The sequence below is a fragment of the Lynx canadensis genome, chromosome C1, assembly GCF_007474595.2.
Source record: "Lynx canadensis isolate LIC74 chromosome C1, mLynCan4.pri.v2, whole genome shotgun sequence".
NCBI lineage: Eukaryota > Metazoa > Chordata > Mammalia > Carnivora > Felidae > Lynx > Lynx canadensis.
This window is the reverse complement of record NC_044310.1, coordinates 157,408,533-157,422,386: the sequence shown is the minus strand read 5'-3', so window position 1 is coordinate 157,422,386 and position 13,854 is coordinate 157,408,533. Positions and strand designations below refer to the sequence as shown.

General features: G+C 40.7%; 1 protein-coding gene across 5 annotated transcripts in view; it reads right to left on the bottom strand.

Annotated features, from left to right (window-relative positions):
• NOSTRIN (nitric oxide synthase trafficking) overlaps positions 1–13,854 on the bottom strand; it is a 58,960-nt gene that overhangs the window by 23,684 nt on the left and 21,422 nt on the right. For 2 of the 5 annotated variants that reach the window (XM_030326704.1, XM_030326707.1), the window contains exons 3-8: positions 12,733–12,816; positions 11,861–11,977; positions 9,247–9,309; positions 8,966–9,047; positions 6,487–6,549; positions 3,836–3,934 (exon numbers count right to left, since the gene is read on the bottom strand). In XM_030326704.1, the coding sequence (XP_030182564.1) occupies positions 3,836–3,934; positions 6,487–6,549; positions 8,966–9,047; positions 9,247–9,309; positions 11,861–11,977; positions 12,733–12,816 (508 nt within the window). Of the gene's footprint in view, positions 1–3,835; positions 3,935–6,486; positions 6,550–8,965; positions 9,048–9,246; positions 9,310–11,860; positions 11,978–12,728; positions 12,817–13,854 lie in introns of those variants that run through there. The other 3 variants (XM_030326705.1, XM_030326706.1, XM_030326708.1) reach the window with 3 other exon arrangements.

Sequence of the window (13,854 nt, the reverse complement as noted above, 5' to 3'; positions counted from 1 at the left end):
ATTAAAATGACATGTAAGCTGAGACTTGGGTGCTCACAGAAATGACCCTGAGTGAATAAACTTAAAATGGGGGTAAGAATTGGTGAGGAAGCCAGTAAAAAGAGGCCTTTAAAAAAGGAGAATGATATGCTCATTTTTGAGTTTCAGAAAAGTCGGGTGGGCTTATAGATGGTGGGGGCCAGGGGGAGGAGAAGGAAGCAATGCTGAAAGCCAAGAGACCAATCAGCCAGAGTAATCCAAGCGATGGTGATGGTGGTCTGGGAGATGAGTGCGAGTAGAAAAATTCAAGAAGTATTTCATTTAGGAGGTAGAACAGCAAGGTTATGTTAACTGGTAATATTCAAAAGATACAGAAAACACAGCAATAAAGAATATTTTTGGTAGAGGGAAATAATGGCTCCAATCTTGGATGTTGAGTTTGAGGTGCCAGAAGGCAGTTTAGGGACTGGTTGGGCTGGAGATATAAATTTGGTTATTATCAGCATAGATATGGTAGTTGAAACTTTGAGAGTATATTTATTGCGTACTGGTTACTTATTGAGTACCTGATTTTGAGAATACGCGTTGGACCCTGGAAATACAATGCTGAATAAAACAGAATGGGTCCCAGGAGAGAAATCATCAGGAAAAGCAATATATAAAGGTCAGGCAGAAAAAGAGAAGTCCATAAAGGAGTTTAAGAAAAAATTGCCCAAAAGAAAAAAACCCAAAAGAGTAAGATATTGCTGAAGTTAAGAGAATGTTGGGGAACCTGGGTGGCTCAGTGTGTTGAGTGTCTGACTTTGGCTCAGGTTGTGATCTCGTGGTTCATGAGTTTGAGCCCTACAGCTCAGAGCCTGGAGCCTGCTTTGGATTCTGTGTCTCCCTCTCTCCCTCTGCCCCTCCCTCGCTCATTCCCTCTCTCTCTCTCTCTCTCTCTCTCTCTCTCTCAAAAATAAACAGTAAAAAAAATTTTTTTAGAAGAGAATTTTTTTAGAAGGCATAAGTCAACAATGCTTAATGCTTCCAAGAAGTTAAATAAAATAAGAATCAGGAAGTACACATTGGCTTTAGCAACAAGGGTGACATTGTTTTCCAGGCAAGAAACTCTTAGTAGGATTGGGGGGAAGCTTGATTAGTATAGTTTGAGGTGTGAATCAGGAGGTGAGGAAATGGAGACAGAGCACAGACAGCCCTTTTAATAAATATTTTTATAAATAAATATTTTGTAAATAAATATTGTTGTAAAAAGGAGATGATTAAAAATCTGGAGAGGAACAGGGCCACAAAAGGGTGAATCCCTGCCTCTCCCCACTTTCCCAAGACAGGGTGGGGAAAGACATGTCGACTGATGAGAAACAGCTATTAGAGAGGGGTATGTCCGAGATATAGGAGAAAGAGAAAGAGTCAAAAGAAGCATCTCTGGGAGGCAGGATGGGATGGGAATCCAAGCACACGAAGAATTGGCTTGTCCCATTGCACATATGACTTTAATAGGCAGGTGGCTGAGCTGACTTCCATTTACTCTGTGAGGAAGGAGGCAAGAGAGTCAGTCTGCTGAGATGGGTGGTGAGGATGGAGGTGGAAGAAGAATGATTTAGATCAGCTTCTGCGGAGAACAAGGACTGCTGAGCAGGAAACAGAAAGAACTGCTGAGCAGTGAAAAGCCAGCCCTGCTCAGGTCGGAGATGAGGGGCACTTCTATGGGAAATGCAAAAAGGGAATGCTGCCTTAGGTGTTTAGCCTTAGGACTGAAAAAAGAAAAAAAAAGTAAAACAAAGGAAGCTCCCAGAAAAAGCAATGAAGATGGTAAGGGTCTGGATAAAATGACAGCCAAGGGCCATGGTTACAGGATCAGTCGGAGGAGGCCAGAGGAAGTCCATTGGCTTCGACAGCCCAGGGAAGCTGCTAATGAGGAAAGGAAAAGGAAATCCACCATTTAGCTGCCCTGAGCTTTTCTCTTTGTTATTGCTTGACCTCAGTGAAGAATAACTTCTAATGAGGGCTCTGAATGCCTAGGACTGGCCCTGGTGTTTAGCATTTGAACAGACTGTGGTTTTGCCTCCGCAGAAGCTGCCTCATTATTCAATTCGCGTTGTAATGATTTCATACTGCAAAGATTGACATGAGAAGAAATAAGAACATTGTAAAACCTTGCTAACAATGAATTTAAGTTATTTGACTAATAGTTGCTTCAGATGAAGTGATAACGTTACTTGCAATGACAAGTTTCTTTCTCTTTTCATAGTGTTTTGGGTTGCCGTGGTGCTGCCCACATTTCCTTAGGGGGACTCTATCTTTTAGGGAAGATACTATTTCAAAGGTTTCCAATTTGGAGCACGCACCACCAGAAGTGTGCAAGATAATCTATTATGTCTCCAGTATTATTTGTGTTCATTTTTACCTGAAAACAGTAATGGAGCTTACTCTTATTTAACATGTGAATCAACACGGGTGCCCACACATAGACAGTTGTGTGCTCTGGAGGGAGAGTGGGGATTTCACAGCATAGGCAGCTGACACAGGCCTTCACAAATGTCTTCACTTTCAGCATCCTGGGACATGTGGCCATCCGCATGTGTCTGGGGCGTGGGGATTTACAGAATTATCATCTAGCTTTAATTAGGTTACACACACAAAGTTAACAAATGTCTTAAAAAGGTTTCTGCTAAGAAGATGTAGATTGACATCAGTACTGCCAATGGAAGCATAAGAAAGCCAGGAGAAAATGTCAGAGCTGATGCTTTCTCTGGCTCCTGGTTATGAGTGCGTCATCGCCCACAGGAAAAGCAAAATCTGGGACGATCTGGTGAAATCTCACAAGAAGTTAACCAGAAGGTTTAACACTACCAAGAGGAGCATTAGAAATAGGAGTTTACATTTCCTAAGATGAAGGCTGAAACTTGCCCAAGTGTATGTTTCGCCCGGAAATGTCACTCAGTGATCGTTTGAAGGCATCATCATTAACTAATCATTTAAAATACTTTTTCATCTTTATGTCACCCTTCAAACACTTTTTTATGTTTTATAATGTTCATATTAGTACAATATATAAAGTGCTCTATATTATGTACAACATCAATAAGCTACATTGTACAATTCATTATATATGAATGGGTATTTTTTTTTTTTTTTTGGGCTGAGAGATATTGAAAGGGGTCCCTATCAAAAAATTTGGACACCCTTGGCCTAATTTATCGCCTGTCACCAATCCCTTTTAAAAATACATGTGGACCGGGGTGCCTGGGTGGCTCAGTCGATTAAGCGTCCGACTTTGGCTCAGGTCCTGATTTCACAGTTTGTGAGTTTGAGCCCCGCATCGGGCTCTGTGCTGACAGCTCAGAGCCTGGAGCCCGTTTCAGATTCTGTGTCTCCCCCTCTCTCTGCTCCTCCCCTGCTCATGCTCTGTCTCTCTCTCTCCTTCAAAAATAAATAAAAAACATTTAAAAAAATTTAAAAATATATGTGGACCACGGGGGGCACCTAGGTGGCTTAGTCGGTCAAGCATCCAACTTCAGCTCAGGTCATGATCTTGTGGTCTGTGAGTTCGAGCCCCATGTCCGGCTCTGTGCTGACAGCTCAGAGCTTGGAGCCTGCTTCGGATTCTTTGTCTCCCTCTCTCTCTGCCCCTACTCCTCTCTCTCTCTCTCTCTCTCAGAAATAACCATTAAAAAAATTTTAAAAATAGATGTGGATTAGAAATGATTTAGAATCCCTCTCCTATTCTGCCACATAACAGCTCTGCAGAGACCCCATACAGAGCAGAGAATCAGCCAGTTCTCTTGTGTTCAGAAGTCAGAGTAGGAAACCCGTTGGTCTCCAAGCCACATGCACACAGCCGGCCAAGACAGGTTACCTTCTGCTTCTCCTTCTTAGTCACAGTTTGCTTGGAGCTTTCTACAAGATGGGCAAGTGCTTCATGCTTCTTGGTACTCACCATTAATTTCTTCTTGGCCTAGAGTCAAAAACATACAAAAACCAAAAACGGATCAGAAATGGATGTCAGGAGAAAAACACTTCTGTTTTGAAACAAGTTGTGTTCATGTGCTAGCTTAAATGATTGTGTATTTTGAGATCTTCATTTCTGCCCTCACCTCAAAATCTGCCTACAATAAAACAGTAGCTAACATTTTTTCCCTGAAAACAATGTATATTTTTTTATTATAGCAAGTGCACTCGAGAACATTATACATTTCTCCAAATCACAAAGGCCTACAAGTCTCCAAACCATTGTTCTAGCTAGCATAATGAAGGGAACAGCTTTCCCACAAAAACATCACAGCAAACATGGAAGACTGCCTGCATCATTTTTAAAAATCAACCTGGGCCACAACTGAGGTCATTTTAAGATGCTCTCTTAAAACTTAAAGCAAAGGGGAGATTTGCTCCTGATACCCTGCGCATTTGACTGGCATTCTGTGAAATGGCCTGCATTTGCGGCAGGGGACTGGGAGTTGGGAAGGAAGAAGTGTTCAAAGTCTCCCTACTCTGTTGGTGCCTTAAACCTCAAAGTGGGTTATGAGTCAGGTGATCATTTCCTATTCTACACAGTTCCAACTTGGCAGAAGATGCTGTTCCAGAGAGAACATAAACAAACAGAACTTGGTTTGAATTGGATTCAGCCTGTTCAGGAACTGGCTTGATTGGAAGACTGTTTAGTTTTTCACCTCAAGGTTGCAAGGACTGCAAAACCAGGCAATGAAGGGAAAAGTTCAGTTCCCTCTCTCTTTAGGAATCAGAGGCAACGCCTTCTAAATGTCTCTAAACCTATGAAGGCTCTGCAAAAGGGTATTTAAGGAACAGGAAGCCACTGGCCCTCTCTCTCTGCCTCCAGTCACACAACCCCGGAAAAATGAGAGCGTGAGGGAAGAGCATTTGGTCCTTTAAGGCTTCCATTTCTGTCTCCCAAATAGACCACACTTCATTACATGTGGAAACCCTTCAACTGTAGCTGGGGAGAAAATTATTCGAGCTCAAGAATTTTATGTTCTCTAATTTCTCTGTCACTCTTCATAAAAAAATAGGATCATTTTATTTAGAAAAATTACTTGCTGGGAACTGGGAAAGAATAAAAGATGCTTCTTTTGTTCTTGAAAGCAATTACAGCTGCTGAGCCCGGTTTCTCTCTTTTGGTTCGTTATATTGAGTTTCTGGTGAAAGCTGAATATTTAGAGAATGGATTTTTAAACACAAAGCCTGTTTAAGAAAGCTCCTAAAATCAAGAGCAAAACTAAAAACACATGCCTGGGTGCTGATTATGGGACTTTTAAACATTTCTTATAAAAGTGGTTCTCATGAGCATTCTTTTTACCACTACTACTATTGTGGGTATAGAAATTCATTTATCTCAAACATTTCTTAATGTCCTTGGTCTTATGGAGCCATTGGTTTTAATGAAGGAGCTTCAAAGTCAACCCTGAGGGCTGAGTTGGGGCTGCCTTATAGTTTTGAGGGCCTCTCTAGTTATTTGCCACTAGCAGCTGTCTGCTGGGAAAAGTTCTCTTTGGGCATTAACACTCTGGAGATGAAAATGGAGTTCAACTTTTGAAGCACAAGTTCTAGTAAAACAGATCACTGGGCTTTCTTAGCAGATTCCCTCTGCACTGGTTTCTAGTTCTTTCTACTTGAATTCCTCCTAAACCAGATTATTCTAGAATTATCTTCTGTACATATGTATAGGTTCCATCTGTTATTCTCTCTGCTTAAGAACCTATAATGATATGCTCTAAATTCTCACACCAGATCATAATTCCTCTCCCTAGAATTCATTTACTGTTTCCTGCACATATGTTATCTAGCCAACTACATTTAAATTACTTGAAAATAGGAACTATATCCTAGTACAGTGTGGACTACAAGAAGCGGACAATACATATTTGTGGAATCAATATATGTGTTCCTCTTTACATATCGCTCCCCACCCTTCACGGTACTCCTCTCACTAGTGACACAGCGATCACGAATGCCCTTCTATGAATGATAAATCCAAAACTCAGATAGTATTTGTCTCCTGCCCTAAGTTACAGATTATAAAGAGAGGCAGTCAGTGTAGTGTAATGGGTAAGAGCAGTGACTCTGGAACCCAACGACTTATAACAATTCTTGGTTCAACCATTAACCAGATTTAGGCATATGATTTACTTCTCTGTGTCTCAGTTTCCCCACCCATCTGTCAAATGGAACAATACAGGTCACATACCACATTGGGTTGGGTTTTTTTTTTTGGGGGGGGGGTGTTGTGATAATTTAATAAAAATATATAGCATGTGGCATACAATAAATGCTATGTCTGTTAGTTATAAATAATAACCATATTTAGACCCCTGCTCTTCTGTTGGTTTAGTTGAAAGATATATCTATTTAAAAACTCAGGTGAAGAAACATGTTTCTCTTCAGTTAGCACTTAGAAAGACTAACACTAAAACACATGATCACATTCATGCAAAGGCAAAAAGTTTCAATCCTAAAAACTGAGTTCACATAAATGACATTTGTATGTATACTTGCCTTGATTTGTTGATTCCAGTTGCTAATGACAAGGTTTGCTGCCTTTTCAACTTCATTATCAAGCTATGAACAGAAAAAAATAAAAATGATTTTTTTTCCTCTCTTTTTGTTGAGTCATGGGGCTGGCTTATAAATTCTGGCACAGTCACGATCACAGTTCGTAGGAATCTCAAAGTCCTGAGAAAAGTAGTCAAACTATCTTTTCCCCATGTCAAAAATCTCCTGATAGGATTTAGCTTGAGTGCATTTGGTAAAAGAATGATTTCTACGTAAACGATGTGACTATATAAAAGCTTGTAGAAACAATATAAATGTGTACAATCTGTGTGGAGGGGGTCTTGCAGAATCTGGCGTCACTTTCGCTCCCATTGGTTCTTCCACATCATTTCACGTGGCCCAACTTCTAGCACCATGACAATCTATAACAGTCCTGGCAGTGCTAATTTTACTAAGTGTCTCATGGCCCCTGAAATGAATACTGTTTTAATTTCAAAGAGATTGAATTCTTTAAAACAATTTTTTTTAATTTTTTTATTTTAGAGAGAGAGAGAGAGAGCACAAGTGTGCGTGAGCAGGGGGGAGGAGCTGAGGGGGAGAGAGAATCTTAAGCAGGCTCCATGCTCAGTGCAGAGCCTCACCCGGGACTCGACCCTGGGATCATGACCTGAGCCCAAATCAAGAGTCAGATGCTCAGCTGAGCCACCCAGGCAGCCCTCAAAGAGATTGAATTCTTAATTATAATTAACTTTTCTCCTGCTTTTCAACAGCCAAAAGGACAATAATAATGATAAAAATGCCCCTAGCCAACCCCCCAAGGAGATCAGATTCTATGAGGCAAAACTTTTTCTTCCTGGACCGTAGACTTTTTTTGCAGGCCCACAGCTCAGCTATCACTCAACCACACTGAGACCTAGCAACATTGCACTTTTATGTTACCAGCTGATTAAATTTGGAATATACAATTTATGTAACAAATACGATGAAAATAATTTTGTGCATTATGTCACTTTTGACTCTGTGAAATGTGGAACAAGTTCACTTTTTAAAAAAAATGCTCATTTTTATCTTCTGTGAGAGAGTGGGCCGGGGTTTTGGGGGAGCAGCAAGGAGGAGAAAGGCCAAAATGAAGACTCTGAACTGGACCAGCGATTTGGGGGATCATGGAATGAATTATCCAAAGCACTGTGATAATAATGATAATGTCACTGTGCCTAATTTATGGTAAGTACTAAGGAAATGCTAGTGGCTATCATATAAATACGGGGTTATGAGAACTATCTTGTAATTAATGAAATATTGACTGGTGTTCAGTGTTTATTAAGTTTGTTTGTGAAGGTGGAAGATTATATTGCTTTTTAGTAATTACTGTAAATTTCCCCCATCACCCCAGCCCTCAGTAGAACATCCATTCTGGTAAAAATACATATAGGTTCACACAAACATCAAATCCATTTCCTGACTCAGTTTAATGCATCTGAATAAAAATGTTTTTGGATCATTTATCTTCCATCAGGACTTTTACAAATTCCCTCATCTTACTAACTTATTACCTTTAGGACCTGCTTTATCGGGCTGTTGTCACTTGAAACTCCCCTCACCACCACCCCTTTCCTTCACAAGGACCACCATTACTGCTTCTTACCTGCACCTGGCCTTGAAACAAATAGTGACCATGACCTCACCCCTATCAGAGCTAAGCAGCGTTAATCAAACACCCCTTCACATCACCTGAAAATATATTTTAAAGTGCTTAACAACTGTATGACACACAAAGAAAAAGAAAAAGAAACACAGATGAAACTGTTCTGGAAGAGAGGTAGACAGGAAGACTACAGAATGGGCTAGATAAGAGGACCAGGTGTCCTGAAAGTATTTAGTTGTTCTCTCTCTTTTTTTTTTTTCTAATTTTATTTGAGGACTATATCCATTATTGCCTTTACCTAATCTGAAGCTGTTAAGCACAGAAAAGCACGTCTTTCTAAAAATTGTGCATATAATTCCTGTTTACAAAAGGAATATCTATTCCTTGAAAAACAATGTAAATACAAAAAGTACAATAAATGAAATAAAAATAACCTTGAATTCCACTATGTAGATGTAATTCTTATTAATATTCTTAGGAGGTTCCTCTAGATTTTCTTCTATTCATATATACATATATTTACAAATAGTTTAAAAAATTGAGATCATTTTTATTTAACACTATATAGTGAAAAAATTTCCATATCATTAAATTCTTCTATAATAAGATTTTTAATGCTTGCATAATATGCCATTCAAATTATCATGATTTATTTTTGGATGATGAAGATGTTTCTAGTTTTTCACTATTATAAGCAATGCTTTAACAAACATCTCTGTAGATAAATCTTGAGTTTGTGTTTCTTATTCTGGCAAATTCCTGAAACCTAGCATTACTTCCGATCACTGTTTATTCCTAGGGTCAAAGACAGAAATCTTGCTTTAAGATTTGACTCACGGATTTTCTCTTCTTTTCATGTACACTCAGGACCTGATGAGTTGGTTTTATTGCTTCCAACTCAATTGCTTTGCCAAGTTTTCTGGAAATAGAACATAAAAGACACACAAGCATAGTATTAGGATTTATATCTACTTTCCAAATTATTTTCTGGGGAAATAAAATGGTGTGTTCCAGTCTATCTGTTAAGGGCAAGTTTGAAGCAGACTATTTGTAGCACACCCACTTTAAATATTTATGCCTCCCTGGGGGTTGGAGTAAGCCAGGGTGGGGGCACTCACTGATGCAGGTCCGCCGCAGATTTCATGCCCTCTGAGACCCAGGCCCAGGCACTGACGAGACAGCTGGAGGCAAAAACAGGGAGCACAAGAGTGGGTGTCATTTTCCCAATAAAGTCTGAGAAATACAGCATCCCGTCTGAGTCACTACACTCAGCAATTGCACTCATTTCCCTAATCTTATTTCACTTTGTCCACGGGGTTAAATTCTGCCAACTTACTGATTTGCACTATAGTCATTACATATATGGCTTTCTTTCCATCATTTTTCATTTCAGTTTTCATTTTCCATTTCATGTCTGGTAGAAAGTCAGGAAAATAAAGTAGCCAAGGGTGAGAAGGCATTTAGAACAGGTGGAAGATCATGCGGTAGGTAGGGGTGGAGGGGCCTAAAGACAATCTTTTCAGGCTGCTCATCCCATGAATGAATAAGCTGAGCTAGGCTCAGAAAAGTTAAGTGGTGAAGCACCCAAGAGCCCTGGGACGGCCCATGTACTGCTCTTGGGGTTAGGGTCCAGCTCCCGTTTCCTGCTGGCTTTTAGGACAACAGCTCAGATAGTTTGTTGTCTTGTAAGCAGTGTCTCCACTTCATGAAAGAGAGCACTGACCTCTCCCTAACGGCACAGGGGGAGGGTTAGCAAGTGTGATGTTATTTTCTCCCACAGAAGGGGCATAGCTCACAGCAGCCCATAGCCTTGGCCTTCAGAAGCCAGAACAATAAGCTCAATTGCATTAATAAAGTTCAGGGACAGAGGCCTGTGTAGACTTTGATGGAGGGGGAGGGGACAGACCTGTGCCTCTACTGAAGTCAGGATGGTGCAGAAGTTGTGCCTCCAAATGACTTAGGTTGCACCTTGCAGAGAATTGGAGAGATACACCAGAGGATGACAGATTTTCTGCATATCCTAAGCCAGGCATAAAACCAGAGACAAGAGACTACCTTCTATAGACTCAAAGTTATAGGAAATTGCAGGAAACACAAAATGAATCTGTATTGATAAGAAGCAGATCAGTGGTTGTTTAAGTGGGGAAAGGATTGCAAACAGGCACAAAGAATCTTTTGATGTGATGAAAATGTCTATGTTTTGATTTTGGTGGTAGCTACATAGTGTATACACATATCAAAATCAACCAAACCATTTACTTAGAATGGGTGCTTGTTATTGCATGCAAATTAAACTTCAGTAGAGTTGATTATTTATTTACTTTAATGCTTATTTATTTTTGAGAGCAAGAGAGACAAAGCGTGAGTGGGGGAGGGGCAGAGAGAGAGGGAGACACAGACCTGAAGCAGGGTCCAGGCTCCGAGCTGTCAGCACCGAGCCCGATGCGGGGCTTGAACTCACAGACTGTGAGATCATGACCTGAGCCAAAGTCGATCGCTCAACCCACTGAGCCACCCACATGCCCTGAGTGGATTTTTAAAAAAGGAACCCATGGAGGGCCTGGATGGCTCAGTCAGTTAAGCATCTGACTCTTGATTTGGGCTCATGATTTCAGCTCAGGTCATGATCTTATGGTTGGTGGGCTTCATATCATGTTGGGACCTTTGCTGACAGCAAGAAGCCTGCTTGGGATTCTCTCTCTCCCTTTCTCTGCCTCTCCACCCCCCCCCCCAAAATAAATAAATAAACTTTAAAAGTATATAAGTAAATAAACAAATAAGTAGGAACTCAGGCACCCTTTGGGGAAGAGAAGCTGACATTTGATCCACAGAGGAGCTGAACAGCAGAGCAGGAAGCCTAGAGCTTGGACCTCAGAGGGGTCTGTGTCTTTGACCTTGAAAAGATCACATGATTTCTCTGACCTTCACTTAACTGGTCTTTTATTTATTTATTTATTTATTTTAAACTTTTTAAAAAAATGTTTATTTATTTGTTTTTGAGAGAGAGACAGATAGAGAGCAAGCAGGGGAGGGACAGAGAGAGAGGGAAACAGAATCCCAAGCAGGCTCCGTGCCGTGAGCACAGAGCCCGATGTGGGGCTTGAACCCATGAGCCATGAGATCATGACCTGAGCTGAAATGAAGAGTTGGGTGCCTAACCAACTGAGCCACCCAGGCACCCCTTAACTGGTCTTTTAAAATAGAAATAGTTCAGGTTATCTATCCAAGTAGCTAACACAGATTTTCATATAGATAAAAGTTTATTAATTAATCAATGGTTATTATTAACAAAACATTCTGGACATGCCACCGCTCTGGGAGCATCTATGCTGGATGCCAGGATTACAACACAACAAGACACACCCCCTGCACCCCTACACCTCTCATTCTTTAGGGGGTAATTAGGGAGTAATCAAAATCATAATGGACACATACGGAGCTTTTGCTCTATGCCAGGAATTAAACACACTTCTCAAAAATTATCTCATTTAATCCTCACAGCAATTATATGAGATAGGTTCTATTTCCATTTTAAATACACACTGAGAGGTAAAATAAATTGCCCTATTCACCCACTTGATGAGGGGTAGAGGTAGAATTTAAATCTGGTCAGCGTAAATAAAGTCTATACTCAACCATTCTGCTATAATGGCTCCTTTGCAGTCTACTAAAGTACCGTCCTAAAAATCGAGCTCAAAGTCAAACAATTTCAAAGCCATTATTTGCTATTACAGAGGATTCCTGAGGAGGAATAGGAATGTGAGCTCCAGAAGGCTTCTTTTTTCTTTCCCTCTCTCTTTCACCATCAAAAGTGGTCTTTGCAATGGTACTTCCAGTTTAGGATGACACCTGCAAGTATTGGTCAAGAATCTTTGTTATAAATTATCATTGATGGACCATTTTTAGAATATCTTTTAGAATATCCAATATCTTTCTTCTCTCCCCTGGAAGAAAATATCAACTTCATTCTGAAATGTACTAAGGAAAATGTGAACCACCAGTTTTTCAGGACCCGATGAGCTAATCTCTACATACGTGATATCATATAATACACACCTCCCCCAGGCTTAAACACACACACACACATACACACAATGAAGCACATGTCGTTACTCCATCTAACAGTGGAGGAAATCAAGGCACAGGGAGGCCAGGTTATTCTTTGGAGGTCATGGAGTTGAGATAAAGTGGGATTCACACTTCTTGACTCCAAGACCTTCCTACTCAGTGACACTGTTTCTAAAGTAACATGTTATCACTGGGACTTCTTATGAATATGGGTGTAGACATTGTAAGGACACAGGATCAATCCAGTTCTGTCACTTAATACCTGTGTAATTGGGGCAAGTTTCTTAAACTCTCCAAGCTTCAAGACCTTGTCTGTAATAGGGACAATTAAGAAGACTTGCCAAGGATCATGAAGATTAAAGGAGAGCATCTATAAAAGCTTGTAATGCAGTGCCTGGCACATAGTAAGTGCCCAAGAACTGTAAGCCGTGCTTGACATTATTCCTCCACATTTATAAGAGGAAGCTGGGATTGGACATATGTCACTTTTGATAGCTTTTAAGAATTATTTTGCCTTACCTGTTACAGATACTTACTTTTTTTTGGTGCTCTGTAATGTTTTGCTTAACTTGATTGCTAGTTTCTGAAGTCCTTTGGCATAGTTAATCTCCAAGTTTGCCCTGTTAGCAAAGGGATAGTTGTTAGGTAGGATTCTCTGGCCAAATGGCAGACAAACACACATATGCACACACAAATGAAGGAGGGATCAGGCTGACCATTCCATGTCTGCACAAAGAGACACCTTGTTTACTATAAGGATCATCTTGTCCTTAGGTGAAATCCTTAAGGATATCCAAAAGGATCCTACGGAGGGAGAGCTTCTAATTTAACCTTCTTCTACACTAGAGTTATGGGTTGAATTGTATTCCCTTCCCACCCCCACAAAGATGTTAAAGTCCTAAGCCCTAGAGCCTGTGAATGTGGCCTTATTTAGAAATAGGGGCTTTGCAGATGATCAAGTTAAGATGAGTTCATCAGGGTGGGCCAGATCCAATATGGCCATGTCCTTATAAAGAGAGGAAATTTGGACATAGAGACAAACACACACACAGGGAGAATGCCATGTGAAGATGAAGACAAGAGATTGGGGTGATGCATCTACAAGCCATGGAGTCCCAAAGATTGGCAGAAAACCACCAGAGGCTAGATAGCAGCATGGAACAGATTCTTCGTCACAGCTCTCAGAAGGAACCAACCTAGCCAACACCTTGATCTCGGACTACCAGCCTCCAGAACTGTGAGACAATCAATTTCTGTTATTTAAGACACCAAGTCTATGGTACCATATTATGGCAGACCTAGCAAACTAATTCATCGAGCAAAGAATGGAAAACTTTCCTACTTATTCTGGGACATCAACACCATCAGATTAGCTCTAGATTATAATAGCTGGCAATGAAGTGATCAATTATGATGAAATTAGCCAAGAAGTCGCTTTTTTTTTCTGTTTTGTTTCTCACTGCCCGTGATCAGGTCTTTATTCAAAATTAGCTACCCAGGGGTGGTGCCTGGGTGGCTCAGTTGGTTAAGTAAGCGTCTGACTTTGGCTCAGGTCATGATCTTGCGGCTGGAGTTCAAGCTCTGTGTCACGCTCTGTGCTGACAGCTCGGAGCCTGGAGCCTACTTCGGATTCTGTGTCTCCCTCTCTGTCTGCCCCT